This window comes from Amblyomma mixtum, chromosome 2 (assembly GCF_055824585.1).
Source record: "Amblyomma mixtum isolate Tamu chromosome 2, ASM5582458v1, whole genome shotgun sequence".
Taxonomy (NCBI): domain Eukaryota; kingdom Metazoa; phylum Arthropoda; class Arachnida; order Ixodida; family Ixodidae; genus Amblyomma; species Amblyomma mixtum.
In genome coordinates this window covers 219,755,366-219,780,452 of record NC_143013.1, presented here as the reverse complement: position 1 = coordinate 219,780,452, position 25,087 = coordinate 219,755,366, and the positions used below count along the sequence as shown (strand labels likewise).

The 25,087-nt window shown below is 47.0% G+C and overlaps 1 protein-coding gene across 2 annotated transcripts; it reads left to right on the top strand.

Annotated features, from left to right (window-relative positions):
* The first annotated feature begins 312 nt into the window (after positions 1-312).
* On the top strand, positions 313-18,148 carry LOC149362624 (uncharacterized). Of its 2 annotated transcripts, none has more exons than XM_089569776.1 (4): positions 313-448; positions 3,239-3,297; positions 7,654-7,755; positions 15,767-18,148. In XM_089569776.1, exons 1-4 carry the CDS (start codon positions 412-414, stop codon positions 16,736-16,738), a joined length of 1,170 nt encoding a protein of 389 aa, XP_089425902.1. In that variant the 5' UTR covers positions 313-411; the 3' UTR covers positions 16,739-18,148. The 2 variants fall into 2 exon arrangements, with proteins under 2 accessions (XP_089425902.1, XP_089425903.1); XM_089569777.1 differs by lacking the exon at positions 313-448 and adding an exon at positions 15,166-15,247 and having other exon boundaries at positions 3,241-3,297.
* Positions 18,149-25,087: the final 6,939 nt, after the last annotated feature.

Here is a 25,087-nt window from a genome sequence, read left to right as displayed (position 1 = left end):
AGTGCACCAAATAACTTTTTATCACCACCACTAGAAGGGCTCAGATGATATGCAAGCTGTCCAGCAGAGTATCATCTGCGCCCACCTGGGAACGCGCGAAGAATCTGCATTGCAACTTGTGCAGAACCTAGCTCATCCAGTTGCCTTTCTACCCGACCCACACACAAGAAAAAGATGTAACTGTGCTCATGACGAAAGAACAGTATGTTACCTCTGTCTTGTCTCGGCCTAGGACAATGGTTCATCAATCCAGAAATGACGCGTTCGGCTTTGCCGTCCGCGTGGAGAAAGCTATCTATATCGCAGCCCGAACGGCTGACATCATGGCTGGCTGTTGAGACGCAAACAGCTGCCATGAGCTTGGACCGTAGCCTCGGTGGCATCGGCAAAGCGGACAAAAACTGAAACACCATGAAGCCTTGTACAAGAAATGCATCGACATTAGCAGGTAACAGTGGTCAGCATTTCATATGAACATGTTCTCGGAGAGTGCCTTCTGCTGACTGCCAACGGTGGTCTCGTAGCCTCGTGGGGCTTTTGTACTTAATCCTGCCTGACGTCACAGTCCGCTCTGATTGATTTTGTATTATTTTTATTCCTCGCCTCCTGCATGACGCTCATTCTTATGTTTACGTGTGGCTATCAGGTGATAAGCATTGGTAGCCTATGGAAAGCAAGTATCTTCGTAATCAACGTCCAGACGGACCACTGTGTCATTTGCGATTTGTTTCCTTTGCTGGGGTTCAAATTTCTGCGGCACTCCCGGCGGTTAATAAATGTAATGGCATGCTTTCCTCAAGTATCTGGCAAAGGCGCTAGTTTTCAGTGGGAACTTAACCACTTCTCGCGGCAGAGAAGGTCCCAGCGTATGTTATTCTGGACTGCGCACCTGCTAAACAAGAATAATAAGAATTTGAGCGTCCTTAAAAAAGTTTTCTACTTTAAAAAAGCTCATTCCTATTGGTTATTCGGATTTTATAGTGGGCGTCTCATAATCTCGCAAATGTTTCATCATTAGTACCGATAATTAAATAGTACAGCCAACTAGATGGCATAAGCCTTCCACTGCAGTATCTTTTATTTTAATTCCTAATCACATGATGCGAATGAGTACTTACGGCACCCCTTTCTTCCAGCCAAGTTCGTTCCCTTCTCCGTTCAAGCTGCTGAGCAAAGCGATATATTCCATTCTTTGTTTCTTTTTAACCGTCTAGGCCTTCTCAGCAATAAAAGGTGAAAGTCTGCTAGGTCCTTTTTTTCCCTTCCTTGCGAAACATTAGGGCACCAGCATACCTCATAGTTTGCCAAATGCGCGGCATGAAGCTGATTAAAAGTGTCTGTCACTCATGAAGTTGAGATCTGCTCCTCTTCCCTCCCTGGCCTATATGTACAGCCTTTGTCAAAAGCTTGGAGCCCAGGGGGTTTGCTTCTGAGCCACACTGTCTGGTTCGTAATGCATCTCCAGCGCTCCAAATTTCCTGAAGGTAAAAAGATTTCTGGTCCTGCCTCCTCCAATGGGTAGGGCTGCCACGAATGCTTAAGAAGTCCCACTACAAGGCTTAGAAGCAAACCTCCTGGGCTCTAAACTTTTGACAAAGACTGTACCTAGAATGCACTATAGCTGGTTTAAAGGGATGAGAGAACTTACCTCACATATTTCTAAGCGGCGTTTGGCTCTTATAAGTATTTCAGTCCTCCTCTGAACGATGACACACTTAGGAAAGATCGTAAAAGTTTGTATCCTGTTAATTTTCAGCGGAAACCAGCAAAAATGAAGAACTAGAAAAGCGGTTTTGAACCGCCATTTGCTGCGTTCAAAGAGCGATGCTAATTCACCATGCCACAGGACTGACACCGAGCACTGTTTCTAATTGTGTCATTATTTGTCGCCATTAAAGGCCATTTTTTGTCTTTTACTTTTGGTGGCACCGGTCATTTCTCGGTTGTAGATTTAGGCATTAAAGAAGACAGAATCACGTGAATGTGCTCTGTATGAATACCCATGTGACTAAGGCGGACCCAGTAGAGCTCCACCCAAACTTTCTTCTTAATGAAAGTTGCTTCTTTGGCTCTTTCTGGCTATGTCGACATCTGTCGGGCAGCAAAAGATGCACTTTTGCTGGGAGAATTGCATTCAAAAGCCTTCCTCCCGCTCGATTCAAACTTGTGACATGAAAGTCGAAAAAGGACTTCTTGGTAACCGTTTCGAAGTAAATAGCGATGCAGCCTATCATACGGGATCCGCCCTCATGGAACTGTACTGGGGCACCGCAATCGCTCGCGGGAACAGCAGTTGGTGGCGACACATGTCTTTCAATTTGTTTTACCTTTTCTGCTTATAAAAGCTCCTTTTTACTGGAAGTAGCCTTTTAATAGTTCGATTGCGGTAGTCTATCGAGACCGACCAATTTGAACCTCTGCTCGGTGTCCGTTTAACCGGATTTGACACACAGGGCCATTAGGTCCGTGCTATCATGAGGCTGGGCGCAGCTGTTACTGCCCATCACTTTCCGCACGAAGGCAGCAGCCACACACAGCCCAGGATTCCGCATCAGTTTGACTGCACAGCTGAACTACTCGTTGCAAATTGTCGCGCAGCGCCACCTTGCTGTGTTTTGGAAATTGAACCCGCGGTGGCACTTACGATATTTCTTTCTTAGATCTTTACGTACTTTGCTTTTTCTTCTCTAAACACCACATGGAAGAAACATTTCCTCCACCACGGCAGCTCTTCCTCTCTTTCTTCTTTCCCTCCCACCTTCCTCCCTTCCTTTACGGCGCAGCTCAAGTCACCAACGAGAAGTGAGGCAGTTACTGCGTTATTTTCTTTCCTCACAATCCGCTAATAAGGGCCATATAGTGCAGCTATTCTTCTCTAAACTCTTCTCTTTTATAGTACCTTTCTCGTGGTCATCTGCGCCTTTAATACCATGAGCGACACAGGCGGCAGATACACGAGGGATGAAAATAGAAAACAATGATAACAGGAAAGCTTAGTTACAAAGTGCAGCCTGTACATCTAACGCTGATAATTGTGCGAATCTTTTACAAATGGCCAATGGTAGCGTTCCTGAGTTGGAAACGTTGTACTAAAGCTTTCAGTCACTTTCATATTCCTAGTACTGATACTTCTGCGCGTCAGTCCAGAAAAAAAAAATTCCTAGGTGTTCCATTTCTCGCAACCGATAATTATTTTTGGGGTGTGTCATAATGATTCACTTTTTCATTTACCTTTCAGCCTTGCTTTTGCTACCTCTTCTCCAAGCTCTCTGCCCACGTCTAGCCCCTGACGTCATCGTAAGCATTGAGAAAAATTATTTTCCACCTCATACCCCTTCCAATTCTAGTGTGAGATCCTTTTCGAGCAAAAAAACGTTTCGTTCAGAAATGTAACCAGGTTTTGTATTCAAGTAAACACTGTCATTCTAATCGATTTATAGCTCAATTTGCTCCAGGCGTAATGCCACAGATTAAAATTTCAGTGCAGATGTATTGAACTCTCAAAACACGATTATTTGCCCACACATGCATACACGGCAGTTCATGCCCGTTTTCTATGGATATCTTCCCAAAAATCTGCCATCCCGGATGCTTCTTCTTTCGATCTTTCAATATTTGGCAGAAAGGGGAAAAGTTACTGGATACGATGGTGAAAGCTCCTGTCTTCCGGACAGCATGAATCTGATAATCAAGCGCGCCTAATATCACCATCATGGCGCAGTAGCGAAAGTGTAGCTACTTCCTTTTACGTAAACGGCATCCTATGTGCTTACGTGTCAAATAACCTTACTTGAGACAATTCTCTGTTGGGTTGTGTTTCTTTAGCCATATATATATAAGCATTATTATCGCATGCTCCGCTGTATTATATGTTAACCCTGTCTTTAGAACGTGTGTGGTTTCCCTGTTTTTAAGCGCGAACTACTGCTGCATTATTTTGAAGCAAATTACGAAAAGGTGTAGGCCGTAATCAGGATTATTTATTGGCAACTGTGCAGTATGACTGCTTACTGTAAAAAAAAAGTGAATGTTAGAAGCCAAAGTGCTTTTGGGGGTCGTATTTGAGGGAGTTTCCATCTTGGAGGAGCTTCAAAGTTGCAGGCTCCAGCATATCACAGCATTATATTACCCTGCCATGCTTGGCGTGAAATTCCATACTACAGGCAAGCATCAGGCAGGCACATTGTTAAACGTTTATGATTCCGATCCTAAAGTCAACGCTATGGGCCAGGATCATTGCGCGCATTACGCGCTGTATTTAAAAAAAAACACACCCAATAATCTCGGGTGCTGGCGCCAATCTCCTCGCTCTTGCACTGCTTCCGCCATGGCATTAGATCTGCAGAGGGGTTTCCTCAATTAACGCCGCAGTGCTTCGTGAAACTACTTCCCTTCTAATTAAGAGTCGGTAACGTTACTACAGATATTCCAGGTCATTTAGCAGCCACAAGTAATTCTAGTAACCGGAATGCTTTCGCATTCAGATGTATTGAAACTAGCTGTCAATAGCCGAAGCCGCCGTCGAGGAATACCGAACTGATTACCTCAGGTCAGGTCCAAGGTCCATGACCAAGGTTCCACCTGTGGCATAGGGTGAGACAGTACATTCCAAGAAATGAGACATTCGCGAAACGCCTTCAGAGCTACGTGCCTGTCGAGACTGTGCAAACGCTTCAAGTGCTAGTGACATTCAGTTGCTCTTCACATACCGGGTTTCCCAGCTAAATGTAACCAAACTTTTAAAAAAGGCGAAGTGTCCTAGTCCAGTGAAACCAACTCAGGGTTGTTCATAGTCGCGTGGCCTAGTCTTGAGTATTTATTTCGCTCTTCAAAGTTAATTGATTAGTTAATTTTAGTTAGCTAACTTTTTAATTACTGACATCAGGAAGAAAGTGTCAATGCAAAAGTTGCAGATCATCTCGAAAAACCGCTAGTAGTGCTGTTTCCGTCAAGTTACGATTTACGTAGCTTCATTTATTGGCCTTAAAAGAAAGTTGTCACGTGACCAGCTGCTCGCTCACTTCTCTGCCCCAATGGGCAACCAAAGTCTCATCGAGGAGAGGACTTCAGAAAAAATGGATTTTATTCTTTAAGGCGCGTCTTGGTACGTTGAAGTGGCACAGTTGTCATGTGGAAGCTTTTTCTTATTGTGCGGGTTATGGTTAAAGGCCGGTAAGAAAACTACTTTACGTAACTATTACTTTGCTGCACATGTCTCAGTAAGCTGTTTCTCAAAGCGATCTACAACTTTTCTATTGACACTTTGTTCCTCAAGTCAATAATTAAAAAGTTAGTTAATTAAGCTTAAATAATTAGTCCACCTTGAAGAACGAAAAAATACTGTAGACTAGGTCACGCGACTCTAAACAACCCTCATTTGGTTTCAGACGGCTAGAACACCCCGTGTTTTTTAAAATGTTGGTTACATTTAGCTGGGACACCTTGTATATCTCCTTTGTAGTTGGTACCACAACGCGGAAATGACATTGTAGAACTGCGCTGCTGAGCACCACTCGTTCACCTGTAACCGTGTGCCAAATACATCCTCTCCTGACTTCGCGACTCAGCAAATACGACCATCAAGCAAACCGAAACACCCTTAGAAACCAGAGCAACCCATATTCAGAGAGCGGAGTCTCCTTACCTCCTGTCCTTACCTGCTCTTCATCCTCCATTCCCACACATCGGGATAACACGCACTGACGAGATGCCCGGACACGCTCTCTCCGCGTCAAACCGCTAGATGCACTTCATCCAGAAAGAACCCTGCTCACTCTCACTGCAAACGCTGCAGGGAATACCATGCCTTCCACGACAAGTGTATAGGTTCAGCCTTTGTCAGAAGTTTAGAGCCCAGGGGTTTGCTTCTGGGCCACACTGCTTTGCTCGTAATGCGCGCTCAGCGTCCCAAATCTCCTGAAGGTTCTTAAGAAGATTTTTCGTCCTGCTCTCTCCGATGCGTAGGACTTCCATGACTGCTACAGGAGCGCCACAATAGTGTTTTGAAGCAAACCCCCTGGGCTCTAAACTTTTGACAAAGGCTGTACATTCCAGGACTGCTTCTACGTTCCAACCACTTTTCTCAGTCGCAAAACCTTATCTCAAAACCAAGCGCGAAACCCCCTATTTCATGGGCAGCCAGCTCGCTCCCCCGTCCAAGCTTCTGTGTTCATAGCAGATAGCTCTGGTTAAAGATGACAGTGTTGACCTCTCTTCAAAACACCACATACCTGCATTGTGTACCATTAATGACCTTTTGTTTTCTCTGGCCTTCTTCTCCCTTCTTACTTCATCTTTGTCTATTCTTTTATTCTAACTCGCTACCACCAGATAGGTGATCTTCGCGCTTTCTCTTTCTTCATTCATACCACCGGAGGATTGCGCCTTTCGCCTTCAATGTGTCAGCCATTTTTGGTATATATGATGACCATCGCCAGATTTTTCCACGCTGTCCTTAGCCTCTCTTGTGAAGCAGAATGGAGGATGAAAATGAAAGGCGGAGCAGGGCGCAGCGGTCGAAGAAGGCGGAATCATGAGTAGGAAGGTGGAGGAAGAGGGTACGGCGGCGGCAGGGAGCTTGCTAAGTTTGTGAGGGCTGTGGCGTAAAGAGCTCCTAAATGCGTTTGCAGATAGACATCAAGCTTAGCACGTGCACGGCAACCACCTGCGCATAAGCCAGTGCGGGGGATGCGGTTTCAAGCAGACAGCACCTTAATCCATCCGTTTTATGCGGCATACATTGGACGATTCATGAAAAACGACGCACGGCCTGTCGGAGGGAGGCGATTCATTGGCAAACATTATGGGCCCGTTAACTGCCGCGCAGGTGCGCGGCATATTATGTTCGAATCAGCGTAATATCTGCCACAGAAGTGATATTCCCAACTTGAGTCATCCACGAATCGGCAATCGAACCGTCAACCAGCACATATATGGGCGCCTATGAGGGCCGTTTGTGGAGTCCAGGCTGTTTACTAATAGTACGGACACGCGCTACTCTAAATGTTCGGGCCACGTGCCTCGTTTCCCGCTCCAAACCATGGAGCGTCCTTTGCGTCGTCAGAGTTCCTTCATGGAGCAATGAGACAAACTCGTTGCAACGCGTTCTTCCAGGGAAGAACAAACGCGGGAGAGGACGCCACAACCGGGCAAGGGTTGCACCGCGCCGCTCTACACCACTCAGGAGCGTTTGTTCAATACTATAGTTAGGGGCATTGTAATCTTGTGTGCGTGAATTACAGTCGACATCCCGAAACCAGGGTGTAGTTATGACGTAGAGATATCAGGACCCAAACAAAATAGCAGAATGAGTCGTAAGGGAGGGTTTAACTTTTGTGCGCTATCAGCGCACTTTTCTTAGAAAAACCTGAAATTCTGAAAGTTTTCATCGAACAGTATCGTATTTCATGGTCATAATTAAACACCAGGCAGTCCATTTTCTCCCATAACAATACCTGTTGTACAACACTCATACTACCTACGGGTACTCGTACATTGTGGCTGCCAACCTTTTTCATTATTATCAGTTTTTTTTTTTTCATTCTACAACAGTCCCTATCCCAGCAGGCGGAAGCCTGAGACATTGCACATAACATAATTTGTAGCCAGGGGAAAGGGCTACCAAATAATCACGCCGCTCTCATTCTCTTTCAGAGTGGTAAGGTGATCCCATGTCGGTACCTCTGCATCAAGATCAATTTCTTCGAGCTGCCCTCCATCATACTGGGCACGGAGAAGGATGGAGTCCTCTGTTCGGTAAGGCGCTGATGCACGGCCACTGCATCCATTATTCATGCTGATCATCCACGACGCAATTAGCGCTTTTAATATATTAGTGCAAATGAAAGCCTTAAAAAATTGTTAGTTGTTTTGAAAACGTCGACTTTTTGACATCAAGAAGGCTATTTCAAAGCCTAAAGAAGCAGAAAACCATAAAGAGAAAAAAACATAACCCAGAGTTCATTACGGTGCTCAGCTATTGAGCCAGAGCTCCCGGGTTCAAACCCGTCCACTGGCGGCCGCGTTTCGATGAAGGTGAAATGCAAAGGCGCCCGTGTGCTGAGCGATGTCAGTGCACTTTAAAGATCCCCAGATGGTCGAAATTAACCCTGAGACTTCCACTACAGTATGTCTTTCTCTCTTTCTTCTTTCACTCCCGCCTTCTTTCCTTCCGTTACGGCGCGGGTCGGGTGTCCCCCGAGATGTTACATTTACTGCGCCATTTCCTCTCCTCAAAAAAAAAAACAATTTTAAATTTACCACAATTAAACAAGCAGGAGACCACAATCACAGACAGGCCGCGCAGTCACATCTTCTATTCTTCACTCTTTCCTTTCGCTCATATAATAATTCATGTTTTCAAGTCATATTTTCTATTTTGTAGTCATATTATGACGACTATCCTAGGAAAAGTTCTCACAGCAAAGTGCCGGAGTACCAAACAATACTCAGTTACAGTTCGCTGACGCGCTGACACTAAACTAGAAACTCCAGCTTGCGTCAGGAAATCACGAGCCGAACTCCTGAAGATGTCAACGCGTTATAACAGTGCGTGATTTACTGGTGACTTTAGTATGCATCCCGGGCTATCACTGTCCGCGGTGTATGCTGCAAGCCAATCACAAACACAAGCCACGTCCAAAGTACTCTATGGAACTGGTACCTGACTGTAGCATCCACTATGCTGCCGACATGTGAGAAATAGTATGCGGAGGACTGCAAATTGGCGTTACTGCACAGTGAAAAGAAAGTACAGATGTCTTATTAAACTGTGAATCTTAGCGGAAGCCCCGCCTGAAGTCAGGCAGTCAGTGGCCAGGCTAACAAAACCTGCACCCCGTGAGAATTGTGTTTCTTTTTTATTTCGCACACCTTGCCATAAAGGCATAATTAGTGTTCGCTGTATACTGTAGGCAATCATGTAGGGTATTTTCGTGCAGGAACCGCACAAGGCTCCTGCTCTTATTGCTGTCGGTCATCTGCTTGGAAAATCCTCGTCCCTTGTCGCCTTGAAGGCCACTTATGTAAAATTCGTGTCCTGGAAATTCTTGTTCATGCACAAGTCCACAGTAGGGGGCGAACATCTACCCTTGCAGCCGGTGTCGGCGCTTTAACTTTCATGTATTTCGGCCGCGGCGCACGCCAATGAATGGCTTACAGGCGCCGTATTTCACTAAAAGCCGCCTCGTGTTGTGGGAGCTAGAAGCAAGCGCAGCCACGATATACAAGGACCGCGACTAACTGCGGCTGAAGTGCAAGCTTCGCTACGAATCGAACGGTTGTCCACGCACAAAGACAAAAGGAGGCAACGTATATCGGTTTTTGAAAACTGTCTATGCAGCGCCCTTCACGGAGCACGTGTACAGGCCGCCGTCACAATGTAGTGCAACTAAATAGAGTTTAATTTCCCTGCTTACGTAAACGGATCAGTGAATTCGACCTTAGGCCTCACTGCCTCACCAACAGAAGTAACCCGCGGCTGCTAGTTGTTACGAAGTACTGAAGCCGCCCGAGCAGGCGAAGTAAATTCAGCATTGTAGTCAGCAGTTCTGCTCACGCTGTCTTTAAAACGCAACACTTTGCACAACGCAAAGTTAGCAGGATCAGTGTCCACTGCATGCAATACATTGCTGTAAACTCAGCTGCATCTAGCAGTGCTGGACGCTTCAGAACGCGCTTATACTCAGTCATTAACCCTGTTATCCCTTATGTGCCAAGTACGATGCAGACAAAAGACAATAGTTTCTCTATCTGTGTTCGCAGAAGAATACGGTATCCTCACAGTATTACAGCAGCCGTATTTTGCAAAATATTTCTCAAAGGAAGCTGCAAGTCGCACGCATGATCACCCGCATCACCAACAGGCGACATGGCATGCGTGAAGAGGACACACTAAAACTAGTCAGAAACGTAGTATTTAGTAGAATCACGTACAGCCTACCCTACCAGTGCCTCAACAAAAACAAAATACAACAAGCGGATGCCCTGCTACGCAAAGCGTATAAGACAGCGCTCCGACTACCGCTCAACACATCTACAGAAAAATTCATGGCCCTGGGATTACATAACACCTTTGACGAGCTACGAGAGGCGCAGCTTGAGTCGCAAAAACTCAGGCTGTTGCAGACAATGACTGGAAGAGCGCTCCTACAGAGGCTCGGATACCGAAAGCAGATGCGAGAAATGACGAGGACTGAAATCATCCCCGACGAGCTTCTCAAGACCCTCAAGGTAGCGCCAATATCATGAAACATGGATCCCAACCTCCATCGAGGCAGAAGAGAAGCGAGGGCCGAATTCATCGACAAAACATACGCTCCTCAAACCACGACCGTGTATGCAGACGCGTCTTGGAGAGGAGGAGATACCAAAATCGCTGTAGCGGCGGTGGTCGATTCGTCTTTACGCGAAATGACCAGCGAGTCTCTCCGAGGCTGCACAGCTGCAGAGTCCGAGGAAGTAGCCGTTGCTCTAGCGGTGGCGGAGGGCTATAGAACCGGGCGGTCGCTAACAATACTCACGGACTCTCAAACAGCCTGCCGAAATTACATGAATGGCAGGATAGGTCGTCACGCGCTCCGTATACTCCTCGCAGCGAGCGACAGAATTAAAAACCAGGAAGAACAAAACGACAAGATCCCACACAAAATTGTGTGGGTACCGGGGCACACGGGGGTGGCAGAGAACCAAGAGGCCGACAGGATAGCTCGAGGATACATTACTTTCCGAGCATCCGACGACACCGCGGAACTCGCGCCAGCACCCAGGGAATAGTCGGCCATACTACAAAATTATAGAGGCAGAATAATGCGATATCCCCCGCCGCACAAACCTCTCAGCAGAGAGGAAGCTGTCACTTGGAGACAGTTACAAACAGGCTCTTTCCCAAACCTACATATACTAAACAAAATGCACCCTACGATAAACGTGGACAAATGTCCCTAGTGCGACGAACTTCCTACTATATATCACATCACATGGGCCTGCCAAAACATAGACGTGGTCCCCAAAATACAAAACCCGAGTGTGGAGAAATGGGAGACTCTGCTGTCCAGCGACCGCTGTGAAGACCAACGAGGTCTGGTACAGCGAGCTCAACGGGCGGCAGTGGCCAGCGGAGCCCTGGACTGAGGGCAACCGACCATTGGTTACAGGCGGACGACTTTGACAGAGAAGGCTCCTGTGGATAGAACCAAGACGTCTCTGAAGATGCCCCCAAACCTCAGGAAAAAGCGTTAGTCAAAATAAAGTTTTCCCTTTAAAGGAAACTCGGAGCGCCTGGTAGCAGAGGTTCAAAAGGTGCATTGTAGGATCAAGATAGTGCTAAACCTTCTTACATAGCACTCATATTATTGCGGGAGCCCTGCTATATCCTGAAGTAACGTAATGAGTTTGAGCTTTGTAGTGATTTATTGTACGGGCCTGTGCATGCGCGCAACGTTTTATCGTTTTCAGACGTCCAGAAAACAGCCTAATTTGCCGATCGTAATTGCATAGCAATAACATTTTTCTCATTCTACATGTCTTCCACACTTATGAAATGTAGAAAAACTAACGAGGACACGTTGGAGTCTCAGCACTCTTGTCGCACATTGCACTCTTGCCGGACATTCTGTATTCTACCTAATATGAGATACTTTAAAATCTGCACGCGTCTACAACTTTTTCCGAAATATCCAAATTTTGAATACGGAATCTGGTTCATATCCGATTCGGGAAATGGATATTGGAATATTTATGAATAATAAACGGCGATTGGGTACCACCGACATTCATAGCTCCTGCAGCGGCAAAAACCCCAGTATCTAGGCAAATTGTCTGACGTGTCAGGGAAACAGCGCAAAGCGTCAGCTTCGTTTTTTTTCCGAGTTTTGTTTATTTCGTGGCTTAGTCACATTTCGCAGTTTATGCAGCAGTACTGTGTGTCTAAAATATGATACGTAGAAAACCAAAGTAATATTCAATGGTCTCGAAAGGGAACACCACTATACATTTAGTAGAGAGGTGCTGCAAGCGGCAAGGGAATACGTCTACTTAGGCCAGGTATTCACCGCAGATTCGAATCACGAGAGCGAAGTAACTAGAAGACTAAGAATGGGGTGGAGCGCCTATATGGCAGGTCCTCTCATATCATGCATGGCAGTTTATCAATATTCCTCAATAGAAGAGTATACAACAGCTGTATCTTACCGGTACTCACCTATGGGGCAGAAACGTGGAGGCTAAAGAAGAGTGTTCAGCTTACGTTAAAGTGAACCCAGCGAGATATGGAAAGAAAAATGACAGGTGTAACGTTGATAGGCAGGAAGAGAACGCAAAGTGGGCCACGGAACAAACACGGAATAATCACATCCTAGTCACATTCAAGAGGAAGAAATGGGCTTGGGCAGGGCATGTAATGCGGAGGAAAGATGACCGCTCGTCCTTAAGGGTAACGGAGTGGATTCCAAGGGAAGGCAAGCGTAGCAGGAGTCGGCAGAAAGTTAGGTAGAAAGATAAGATTAAGAATTTTGAGGGTATAGGGTGGCCGCAGCTGGCCCAAGACAGAGTTAAGTGGAGAGATATGAGAAAAGTCTTTGTCCTGAAATGAGTGTAGTCACGATGATTAATGATTATGATGATGGTGCCATCGGCCGCTGCTGAGATTGAACCTCATGCGAAATTCTGCATTCAGGCTTTCCCACATACCATACAACCAACCACTCGCTTCGAACAATGCCAACGCAAAAGTAACAGTTCTTTATTTGATGCTACAGAATGTGCGTAATGCATAACACTCGTTATGTTGCCTTCGTAACTCTTCTGGCGAGAGCTGCGCCATTTTTACTTGGTCTACTGAGATATGCGGGAAAGACAACTTGAGGGATTTCGCTGCGGACTCCTGAAAAGGGCGACTCCGAGAGTTTTATCAACATATTGAGTTAATCATCGCATCACATTTATCGGAGTCTCCTGTAACCGGAACAAGAAAGCATTTTTCTAAATGCGAACTGACACTAACTTTAATACAAAAACATGAATATGAAAACGATTCCCGGCCACTTGACATAGCGGTGACGTCACGGACATATTGGAAAAACTCGTTTACGTGTTGAATGAATAAAGATGATGGCTTGGTTCATAAGATGTCTCCCACAACCTAACCAAATCCCCAAAATCTGTTCTTCACGTGGGTAGCGGGCAATAGCGAGCGATTAATGTCTGTGACGACGCAAACGCAGTGTTGGCCGCAGAAATCCCCTCAACTGCGATAACCGCGAAACAGCAAATGGGAATGAATTGCCACATGGCGGCAAAACTTGATGGAAATGATCAGGCCGAGGCGGAAAACCTCCTGTGAGAGTCCCATTACAATACGTGATTCTGGAAAAGCCCTCGGAGTTTCCCGTATTAAGGCGACGCACCAAGAACAGGGCAGCGGACCGGTCGTGCTGAGTCGGCCGTGCGTGGCCCGGCCCTCGAAAGCACCCACAAGGCAGGCCAACTGGGCCGAGAATGATACATTCTTGGTCCCGCGGTTCCGTAAAATTTTCATAGCACGGTCCCTCCCATCTTTTTCTAAAAATTATTTTACGACGACGGGTAGGCCTTGCATTAGGGCGGCAATAAAGTGAAGTACTGGCTTCGACTAGCTAGAGCAGTTACGCGCGAGCAATCTGTGGACGCACTTGGCGCGCTGTAAGTTGCGAGTGTGACACTTAATCTGTTTAATCCCATACTTAAAGATGCTGGAGATCACGGCCGAGTCGTCTTGCTAGATGCCGGTGCATTCGTGGACCACAAGCATCTAATACTGCGTCGAATTATTTTCCTGCAGTTAGTCGTGTTGTTGGTCGCACAAACAGTGTTCGTAGAAAAATCTGTACGCCATTTTTGCTGATGGCTATAAGTGGATTAGGAATACGCGCGGCCTTTCACCTGCTGAGTTTGCGAAAATGGCAGCGGAAAGCAAGCGGTCCCGCGCCAAAAAAGATGTCAAGGCACTCTCGCCCGCTCCTGTCCGCGGACCTAACATGAACCTCACAGGAGTGAGACGACACGTGATGTGCGGTCCGTAGGCCATAAAAGGTCCGGGGTCCGTCCTCTCGATACATCTTTACGAGGAGCCGAGTCGAGAGGTCATCGGCAGGAAATAAGATGGAGTAAAAAATCTCTGCCTCTCCCGTAACCGACAGTAGAGTAAGCATGAAATGTTTACGGGCATAGAACATTGGTTGTAGATGGTACTAGTCAAAATCTTGAAATGGGTCTAGTGTTCAACACAACACACCACACTCTCCTTGTTGAGTCAAAGCGATCGCCTGCAATAGAGCGGGCTTAGTTAGGAAGCCGCGAACCGTGGCGGCCTTGTCGCTTTCGGGAGTAGCCGCATAATCAAGGCGTTGTCGGCAGGGGCGAGCAGTCTTCTGCTGTGGCGTATCACTCGCAAAGCGATCGCTTTCCGCAAGACGTTTCCTACATCTCCTTTCACCAGGCTCCATTGATCGGCTTAAGCAAGCAGCTGTGACGGTGGTGGTATTGGAATGCAGGACGACGCAGAAGCGTACGCGGACACGATGAGACGCAGGCCTGACAAGAATGTATCTGCAGCGCGTCTGAGGCCAAGCGGCAGGTCTTTTACATGCGTGAGTGTGGGACCGCAGCGCCATCCTTGGGGATGGCGCGGAAGCAGTTTTCAGCCAAAAGCCCTTCTCGCCCTGGAGCTGCCCTCTTGCTCTCGTCTTGTCTAGTTAAATCTCGTACGGTGCCCTGATGTTCTCGTTTAAGTGCTCGGATGAGTGGAATTCAGTGTCCGGATGTTAGTTCTGGGTCTCGGCGTGACGTCACCACACTGCCGTCAACGGGAGCTAAAAGCATTTCATGCTTAATACCCTGCCTATCCCATGATTCAGTGTAGTCAATAAACCTCTCTACTGCGCGTTACGACAGGCGTGGTGACGATAGGTGAGCCCCTGTCGCTGGGCCAAAAAGCATCCTGGCCTCGTAATTTCGGTTTCTGAGCTTCACCGCCAGCTCGTAGTGACGGCGCCTATGAGCCACGTATTATCTAGGCGTCCAAATCGAGCTGCTCGACGCTTCAGAACGCCGACTGGGGCGTTGCTCCTCATTTCTTTTTCTTTATATGAGCACTCTTTTCCCAACCCAATGTTTGTTGCCCTTGCTTAGGTCCACGTTGTTCTCCCACCACGCAAAACCGTGTGCTGTTCACGTGCTGTTCGCTGTTCCTGCGATGGAGCCTCCACACAAGGTTTCTCCGCATATACGATAGTTTTTGTTATTAATATTATTTTGGGTAGGGCAGCGGGTGCGGTGAATTAGATAACTTGACCTTCGAATAAATCGGAAATTTTCCCGTCCCTTGAAGCCCGTAATAATCAGGTTATATCAGCCATCATATTATTTTATTTTAGTTGCCATGGAGACATGTATCAATGCATGAATTTTATTTCTTCTCTTATACTTATACAATACAGGTCGCATGCTCTTATGCTGTCTACTAAAGCAGTATGTATTTCTATGCATGTCCTTTTCCTTTATATGGCGCTGAGTCCACTCTAATCTTGTTAAACTTATTTAGCAAAAACCATACGTTATTTGAGAAAAATAGGGCAGTAAACATTTGCCTAATTAATTTATTTCTATTTTTTTACTTAAAAGATATTCGACATGTAATTTGTTATTAGCTGCCATCTTTTTCTTCCCCGTCGTATTCGATTCGCATTCGAAATGTTCAATATTCGCACTCTCCTATCTTTTCTCCTTTCAGACACTCCTGCTGCGCCGACGTGGAGTGTGCAAAAACGGGGGTTGCATTCCCTTCGGAACCGAAGAGGAGATCAAGCCGAAGGGAACCTTCGGCAAGGTCATCTTAGCCATCGACAAGTTCGCCTCGGGCTCCTTCAGCAAGAAGGCACCAGAACCCGGCACCCCGTTCGGGCCCATCGTGACCACGGCTACCACTGGCGGTGGCTCAGGGTCGACCGCGGAAGGAACACCCGAAACATCGAGTAACCCCATCGCCAGCGCTGCGATGGGTGCTTTGGCCGGAAAAGTAGGCTCTACGTTCAAGAAATTGTTCTCGGGTAAGCGCCCGGGATACAGAAAGAGTGAGTCTCCTGACACTGGCTCCTCTTCGAACATCCCTTATCAGCAGTCTAGTGAAAATGCACCAGTCAGTATTGGCAGGACAGTACCTTTTGATTTCCCACCAATTGTGCAGCCTTCCGCCTCGAGCAACCCCGAAAAGCGACCGAATGAAAATGCAGCCCCCAGCAGTGACAGGGCAGTACCCCTTGACAACCCACCAATAGCGCTGCCGTCTACGAAAGAAGGCGAAACGGCGGAGGCGAATAGCGGAACAGGCAACGATGACGCGGTAGGCTTTACAACGAAAATAAGCAGATCCGAATCCAGATCAAGCTCTCTACGTACACCTGAGACCAGCTTCAGCCCTGCTTCTACAAAAGAAACTCGGTCAGAGCCTCTGACACCTCCTACTAGAGAATCTGAGTCGTCGCAGGGAGATTCAGAAGCAGCAGGTTCCGGAACGCTGTCACAAGGTTCAAGCACAACCGCAAACGCCCAGTCAAGGAACACACCAAGCGAGTCGAGGACAAGCGAGTCACATGCAGATCACAAAAGAACCTCCTTATTAAGCAGTTTTGCGTCTTCTGCCAGAACTGGAGCAAGGTCGGCGACGAGAATTTTTTCGAGATTTCGCCGCAGCTATAGGGTATGAGCATTTCTGCGCGCAGTATACACGTCGTAAAAATAAAGCTTGTAGAGAGGAGATGTTTTCTTCTTCATAAAGCTGCCAGCCTATGAATTTACCGTTTTTCACACTCTCCTCACCACAAGATTTCTCACAGTGAACGGGGAAACATAGGTGAGCAGCAGAGCTGCACAATTTCCTGATACTACAGTTGCGAACAACGCTGTCAATGATACAAGTGCAGAAATGGCGGTAATTATACTCACACCGTCAAGTTACGAATTTGTTTCCTAGTAGTCAGTCATAGCATCTTCTTCATATCTTCCATCCCAACCACATGTAACCAATATGTAGTCGCAAAAACCGGAAATTTATTTCTTGACGTCATGGCATATGGCACAGAACCATTAAAAAGGGACATAACTGCCTTGGACAGTGAGATATGTGCTGGAGACAAAACGCTATAAGATCGACTGTTTATTTCAAGAACCACAGCCCTCAGTTAAATGTCTCCAAGAAGCGCTAACAGCCACCACTTAGACTGAATAAAAGTACTTGGCTTGTGTGTCGGAAAAACCGCCATTTTCAAACACGGTTATTCTTGCCCCTACCTAAAGTCCCCTGCAGATACTATTCAACCATTAAACAGGTTTAATTGGAGAGACATAGAAGATGTCTTTGCCCTGCAGAAGCGTAGTCAGGCTGATGATGATGATGATGTCTTTAAAGATAGCTATTCACGTCATAATGCGTATTTCCACGACGCGGAACGTTATTAGTTACGACATTCGTGGTTGAAGTGTTTGGGCACGTGGGACCCCAGCTTGAAAGCCCTGAAAATGATAATGTCAAGCACTACATCGCAACCGGAGAAAGAAAGGAAGTTATTTTAAGTTCCCATTATCACTCGATGACTTGATGTAATAGAAAGCTGCCTGCTGAGCCCCGACCTATGAAATAGTCACAACGAACTCCGCTAATAATCGCTGCGAGAGCCTTGCCGAATCAGTCTGCAGCGTACCGCACGGTGCAGTGCAGAGAGAGAAAGTGAAGCTATTGATCAATGGACCAGAGCGTCCAGTCCAATGCCTTTGCACTGCGTAAAGGTGTCCTTCCAACGCGTCGCACACGTATTGGATGAAGAGCGGCAGCAGAGCGGTGTGACGTTGACAGCACTTCGGTGGCGGCAAGCTGACGTTCCCAAGAACCGGTTTTCAACTAGAACGCGAGGAGCTAAATAGCAATTTCAAAGCCTGGTTTCCAGCAGGTGCTCACAAAGTGTCATATGCTGTTTGTTGCCTAGCATTCAGTGCATAGTTACCATCAAAACGCAGCGTTGCACTTCTACTAAAATGTGTTGAATGTGCCGGAATTCATGATTCGAACACTATTGGTGTTGTTATCGTCTTTTTAATAAATTAAGCTGCATATTCTCTACGTCTTCACCTAATCTAGTGTTTTATTGGACAAACAAGGAGGACTTTCATTTTCTTTTCCTCCGTGCGCACCGCAGAAACGAACAAACAAGCATTCTCTCTGTAGAACATTTGGCATGAAACACTCTTCCTGCGAAAAGCTGAGTCTTTCTCTACCTGCCGTTTTGTAAGCAGCCTGGTCCCTATAAAATGCAAAGTCGTAAAAAAAAACCGCTACACCCTCTTCGCTACTGTACTACAAAGAGGACGTTGGGAGACTCGCGAAGTCTCTCCGCTTGATCACAGCACAGAATTCAATAAAGGCTACGACCTCATAGCATCTCTAAAAAATTTGGAGAGCTGTGCAGTCTACTGCATTGGAGAAATGCGAAAACATTTTCGTTTGCACGTCAGCAACTTTTTTTTTTCACGTTCATTATGCAACAACAGCTCGAATAAGACGGGGACAACAGTGAAGACGACAAAACGAACGCTGACTCTTAACTAACTTTATTCGACTTGAAATGGAATTTGTGCAATATCATTGTATAAAGACAGGGATAAGACCACGTAGGAAGTTATGAAATTATACCATATCGCAAAAAACCGGGGCAAGTGCATCAGCAAGGCCACAACAGTTTTTACAGCAAAAGAGCTCCCATTCCTGGACGCAAGCTGAGGGCTCAGTGGATTGTATGTTGTATCTTATCTGTGAATTCCTTACACACAATTTCTTCCAGACGCTCATGCGTATAAATTGCATTTCAATTCAAATAAAGTTAGTTGAGAGTCAGCGCTCGTTTTATCGTCTTCACTGGTGCCCCGGTCTTCCTCGCGCTGTTGTTTCATGATGAACCGGTACCAACTCGCCCAACCCGCTCTTCTTTTTTTGCAAGTCATCGTTCTCTAACCTAAATACACATCCCCAACACACTTTACTGCCGTACACACCACAACGCGTTCACTTCGTGCCCGTCTACACGCATGACCCAACGTAGCACATCATGATTTTGATGTGCTGGTGGAGTGCAGTGTACGAAGACATGAGAATATGTCTGCAACGCAGAATAGCATGCAAGTAAAGCATTTGGTAGCTCAGCATGCTTCATCTCCATGCAAAAAGAAAAAAAAAAACAAACTCTCTGTGGTATGTGCGCTGCGTGCCCGCCTGGCACGCAGAGGGCCTGCATTCAAACCCCCAATGCCGACGATTTTTTTTTTTTTTCCGAATGAGGTCAAGTGAAAGGTTACACTTCCTGTGGACACATTCTGCGGACACATTCTGCAGACAACATACGGTAACGGATTCTCCTTGGCATGAGGAACATATTGCTTTCGTATTAAAAAAAAATTCGCTGTGGCTTAGCTTGGTTAAGCCCGGTAATTGCGAAAGCAATATCCGTACCTACGCCATGGTTCAGCTGGTGGTGGTGCTTGTGGTTAGACTTGTGGCGATGCATCTGTTATACAATCCAATCCAATGCAATCCAATCCAATCCAATGTAATCTAATCTAATCTATTCTAATCCAATCCAATCCAGTACAATCCAGTCCAGTCAGGCCGCCGTTCATGTGCACCGCCGTCGCACACGGACGGCGCGAGATCACGAAGCAATGTTAAGCCGCTGGTGGTTGGCACAGTACTGCTTTCTAGCGACGTGAGTCGAGCCTAATCTCTTCAGCGTAACTAAAGTCTCACAATAATTTTACAGTAAGGAAACGCTTTTATCCAGCCGCCAACGCCAGCGATTGGACGATCGATGACATGTGACCTTGCTCCGCCCCTCAGTGCCATGAAATCTCCTGCGCGCGAGTGCGCCAGCGCTGGCCAGGCGGAAAGCGCGCGTTCGCCTGCTCTGCTGTGCACGTTGCTGCGGTAGTTTTGTTCCGCAGGGGCCGAAATGCCTTGTTGCTGTGCGGTTGGGTGCCGAAATTGCTCTGGAGATGGCAAGAAGTTATTTTACATTCCGCGTGGCAACGAGAATCTAGCCAGAAGAAAAGTGTGGTTGCACAGAATTGGACGGAAAGACTTTGAACCGTCGGCATATACAGCATATACATATATACAGCAAAGCATATACAGCAAACCGCGCGATGATTCAAGGCTACGTGGGGACGTTAAACGGTTCACGAGAACAGTCAACCGCGTTAACACACGCGCTGACAAAAGGTCACAACAAAGATATCTACAACGCTTAATGTTGGTGTGCCGCGAGATCAGATCACTCTTGAAGCACGAACATGATCGAGGAGCTTCGATGACGCGATCCATACCACCGCTTTAGAATGTCGAGACAGTTGCACTGACTCGTGGCACTGAACCAAAAACACACGACACTCGTCGAGTAATCGTTACAGGACAGACATACAGCGGCAAGAAGACGGCGCACACGTTTCCGCACACAGGACGATTACTTTCCGAGTTCGCCCAAGGCTTTTCTTTCCGGGCGGACCCGAGCGAGGTGGTCTTTACAGAGAGGGATCGCATGGTGACCTACAGAGAAATTACACAACACTATCGTTTCCAACGAGCTAGACTTCCTCCAGCGGATAGATCCTTGTCCAGACACCAAGCCATCAACTGGCGCCGGTTACAAACTTACACCTTTCCAAACCCGGCCCTCTGGAGTCTTATGTACCCAGGGCAATTTTCAGACAAATGCGCAGACTGCGAACTTAGGGCCACCTTGGACCACATACTATGGGAATGTCCTCATGACCCCCGGGAGGGACGAGGTATAAACACAAAAGATCAATGGGAGACCTTGCTACTGAGCTCCGACCCGGCGACTCAGTTACAACTCGTCCGACTGGCCGAAGCCGCCGCCGAGAGTCAAGACCTTTCGGCCGTCGTCTAGGCGGGTAGCCCTCTGGCTACCCTCTTTCTGTTAGACAATAAAAGTTTTCCTATCCTATCCTATTTCCGTGAGGGTCGCAGGTTTCAGCGGCGTTATGTCGTAGCTTTTCGATCCGAGCGACCCTCAGGCTTTTTTTTTTACTCGCATTCTTGCAACAAGGTAACCGGTATATGTATACCGCACACTTACAACTAAAAGAAACCACAGGGCAAACAGAACTGTGAGCACGCGATCACCAAGGCTTGCGCGGATAGACACGAAACGCCATGCGAAACGCGTCGCGCGTTGTCTTTGGCTCCGACTTCGTGTTGTCTATCGTCGAATGCATCGACTACTTAAAAAAACACTGCCAGGTCAACACCTCACTCTTATTTTGATTATATACTGCTAATTTAAGTTCAAAAACTAATTTAACACGAGAACAAATCAACGAGATGCAAACAAGCGGATTCGAGGCGATCAAGCACTCATTGTGCTCTCTTGAGTGAATTTTTTTCAGCGCTCATTTAAAAGAAGAGGACTGGTTTTCGCAGTTCGGGCTATTCTTTCGTTTTTTACCACAGTCAGGCACTGGTAGTTTTATTTCCTCGCATGTGCAGATATGTTTTCACCACATGAATACCGCGGTGCCGCAGTAGAAACATAGGCGTCGTCTGCTACACAGGATCCTTCTAGGTGGCGCGCGCGTCAGATGTCCCTACCTTAAAATCGCGCTCCTAGCGGAGAGCGCAGCAGTTAGGCGCCGGTGGTGGCACCGCCGCGGCTTGCGACGGCGCGAGTCGGTCGCCCTTCTCTTCAGCGTAACGCCAGAATCGCGCTCCTAGCGGAGAGTGCAGGAGCACGGCCGCTCAATGGAGAGCGCACCAAGTGCGCCTCCATTGAGCGGCCGTGGCAGGAGTTAGGCGCCGGTGGTGGCACCGCCGCGGCTTGCTACGGCGCGAGTCGGTCGCCCTTCTCTTCGGCGTGATGTCACACATGACGTCACACAGAGGTCAACTAAAGGTCAATGGTGGCACCGCCGCGCCACGGCAAAGGCTGAAAGTGCAAGTAGTAAAGCTCTCGCTTTAAAAAATCAGAGGGCACTCTGGCTCTCTAAAGTGTTGCAAGGCGAAAGCAGTCCTGGCGCACTGTTTTTTTTTTTTATATGTTTTATTATTATTTTGTCAAATTTTGCTCCCTTTTCTTATTTTTTTAATTTCTTTTATTTAATTTATGAAACTCATGCATTCACTTAATGCGCCTTTATTCACGCTCAAACCCAGAGCCTTCGTGGCGGAGTGGTAGCGTCTCCACTTCGAATGCCAAAGGCCCTGGTTTGATTCCCAGCCTCAACATGTTTTTTTTTTTAAGTAGTGACGCCGAAACGCGGACATACTTGCTAACACAACTTGGTCACGAGAGTATGAGGAACTAAAGGCGTTCGTCTTAAAAACATAGGAGATAGGGTTGACTTAGCAGCAGTTCGATAACGTTCGATGGATTGCGTCTTTCAAGACGTGGCACCCATCGCCAAACCAATGGTCCTTCGAGGTGGCCGCAAGGCATCGCCATCCGCTGTCCCCGTGTTTTGGGAGAGGCAAAACGATGCGTGTACCGTACACTTCAAAACTGAAAATTGGTTTTCAGGAAAGGATATGATGCAGTAACTGCCTCGCACATCCCGACGGACATCCGAACCACGTCGTAAGGGGAGGGATAAAGGCGGGAGTGAAAGAAGAAAGGGAGAGAGAGGTACCGCAGTGGAGGTCTCCAGTATAATTTCGACCACCTGGGGCTCTTTAACGTGCATTGACATCGCACAGCACACGGGCGCCTTCTTGCGTTTCGCTTCCATCGAAACGCGGCCACCGTACGGATGCCCTTTTTGCTTTTATGCTATAGGATAAAAGCCTCGTCGGAAAACAAATCCGGCGTTTACCATCGTTGGACATAAGTTTCCTCTGGCTCCACCTGTCGTGGAGTGAGATAAAAAATGGAATTGCACAGTGCAATTAATGTTTGGTTTGGTTTATTGGGGTTTAACGTCCCAAAGCGACTCAGGCTATGAGGGACGCCGTAGTGAAGGGCTCAGGAAATGTCTACCACCTGGGGTTCTTTAACGTGCACTGACATCGCACAGTACACGGGCCTCTAGAATTTCGCCTTCATCGAAATCCGGCACCCGCGGTCGGGATCGAACCCGCGTCTTTCGGGTCAACAGCCGAGCGCCATAACCACTGAGCCACCGCGGCGCTGCAGTTAACGTGAAGCGGGATATATATATATATATATATATATATATATATATATATATATATATATATATATATATATATATATAATGCAGCAAACAAAGGGAAAAATCTTGGCACGGTATGTAGTAGTAAGAACGTAGACCAACGTTTGAAACGCTTGAAACAATTTATTGACGTTTCGACCGTGGAACGGCCTTCGTCAGAATGTCTGGATCGAGAGGGATGGCACAATACGAGGTCTGTTAGAAAAGTATCCGACCTTTGCCCGAAGAAAAAAAACTGGCATAACTGGAGCGTTAAAAATCTAATAACCTTCAAAGTAGTCTCCTTGGGGCTCCATATACATCTCCCAGCGGTGCTGCCATTGTTGGAAGTATTTCGAAAAGGCCCTTTTCGGAATGGAATTTAGCTCTGCTGTCGTTGCAGCCATAATGTCCATTCTTTTCTGAAATCGGGCTCCTTTCAATGGCATATTGATTTTAGGAAACAGCCAGAAATCGTAGGGGTACATATCAGGAGAGTAAGGAGCCTGTTGAACTACAGGAGTCAGATTTTTCGTCATAAAAGTCTGAATCAAATGCGAGGAATGTGCAGGAGCAATGCCGCGAGGGATGCGCCAATTTCTTGTTGACCTCAATTCCGGTCTCTTGCGCCGCACAGCACCACGTAGGCGATGGAGGACATTCCTGTAGTACTCTTTAGTCATTCTTTGACCCTGTGGGGTGCGTACTCGTGGTGTGCCACACAGAGGGAGTCAAAAAAGCGGTCAGCATCACTTTGACATTGCTGCGCACTTGGCGGGCCTTCTTTGGTCTTGGTGACGTGGAATGCGTCCTCTGTGACGACTGGGATTTGGTTTCCGGGTCGTACCCGTACACCCAAGACTCGTCACTAGTGATTACGGCGTCGATAAAGTCAAGGTAACTGTTTGTGGAATCCAGCATCTCCTGTGAGACTTCAACACGAAGCTGCTTTTTCTCCACCGTCAGCAGCTTCGGCACGAACTTCGCCGCAACTCTCTCCATGGCCAAATCTTCGGTGATAATGGAATGTGCAGAAACATTGCTGATGTCCACCTCTTCCGCAATTTCTCGGATAGTCACGCAACAGTCCCGCATCACCACAGCGTTCACTTCGGCAATTACCTGGTCATTTTGGCATGTTGATTGCCGACCGGAGCGTGGCTCTGTCTCCACGGATGTGCGGCCGTCTTTAAACCAGTTGCACCACTGCTTAATCTGTGTGCTGCTCATAGCATCATCACCGAAAGCCGCCTGAACATTTCGAATGGTTTCCACTTGGCTATCGCCAAGTTTCTGGCCAAATTTGAGGTAGTAGCGCTGCTCCGCTCGCGCCGCCATTTTCCTTGCAACAAAAAACCGACGAGAGCACTGCGCACTGCCTCACTCAAACGCTGCTTCCCAGCGACTGACGCTATCGGCAGGCGGGAAAAAATTCGTGCATGCGCACGAGGGTTCAAGGTCAGCTGCTGTAAGCGCGCTTGTTTCATATCCATCAGGTGTTCGCAAAAAAAAATAAAGTCGGATACTTTTCTAACAGACCTCGTATATGTAGAGAAGAACAGGATAACAGAGTCAAAAAATTCGATCAAAAGCATCAGGCGCATGTCTACAGAACGATAAATGAATCACAGTGTCAATCACAAGACGATAAATGAACCACAATCCACAACAGTTACTTTGCGAAATTTAGTCAATCTGCTGTGTTAGCTACATATAATAAACATGGCAATGTACTTCGCTTATAATCAGTCCTAATATGACAAGTGACCATCTTGAACAGCGAGAATGAAGAACGAAGAAGTTACACATGACCAATGAAAAACATGGAGGCAACGAACAGCATAAT

Excerpts from the sequence above, each read along its gene's own strand:
- LOC149362624 (XM_089569776.1), top strand. The coding sequence starts at position 412 with ATGAAGCCTTGTACAAGAAATGCATCGACATTAGCAG. Across the intron at positions 449-3,238 it reads AAATGCATCGACATTAGCAG|CCTTGCTTTTGCTACCTCTT; the intron begins GTAACAGTGGTC and ends TTTACCTTTCAG. Across the intron at positions 3,298-7,653 it reads GTCTAGCCCCTGACGTCATC|AGTGGTAAGGTGATCCCATG; the intron begins GTAAGCATTGAG and ends ATTCTCTTTCAG.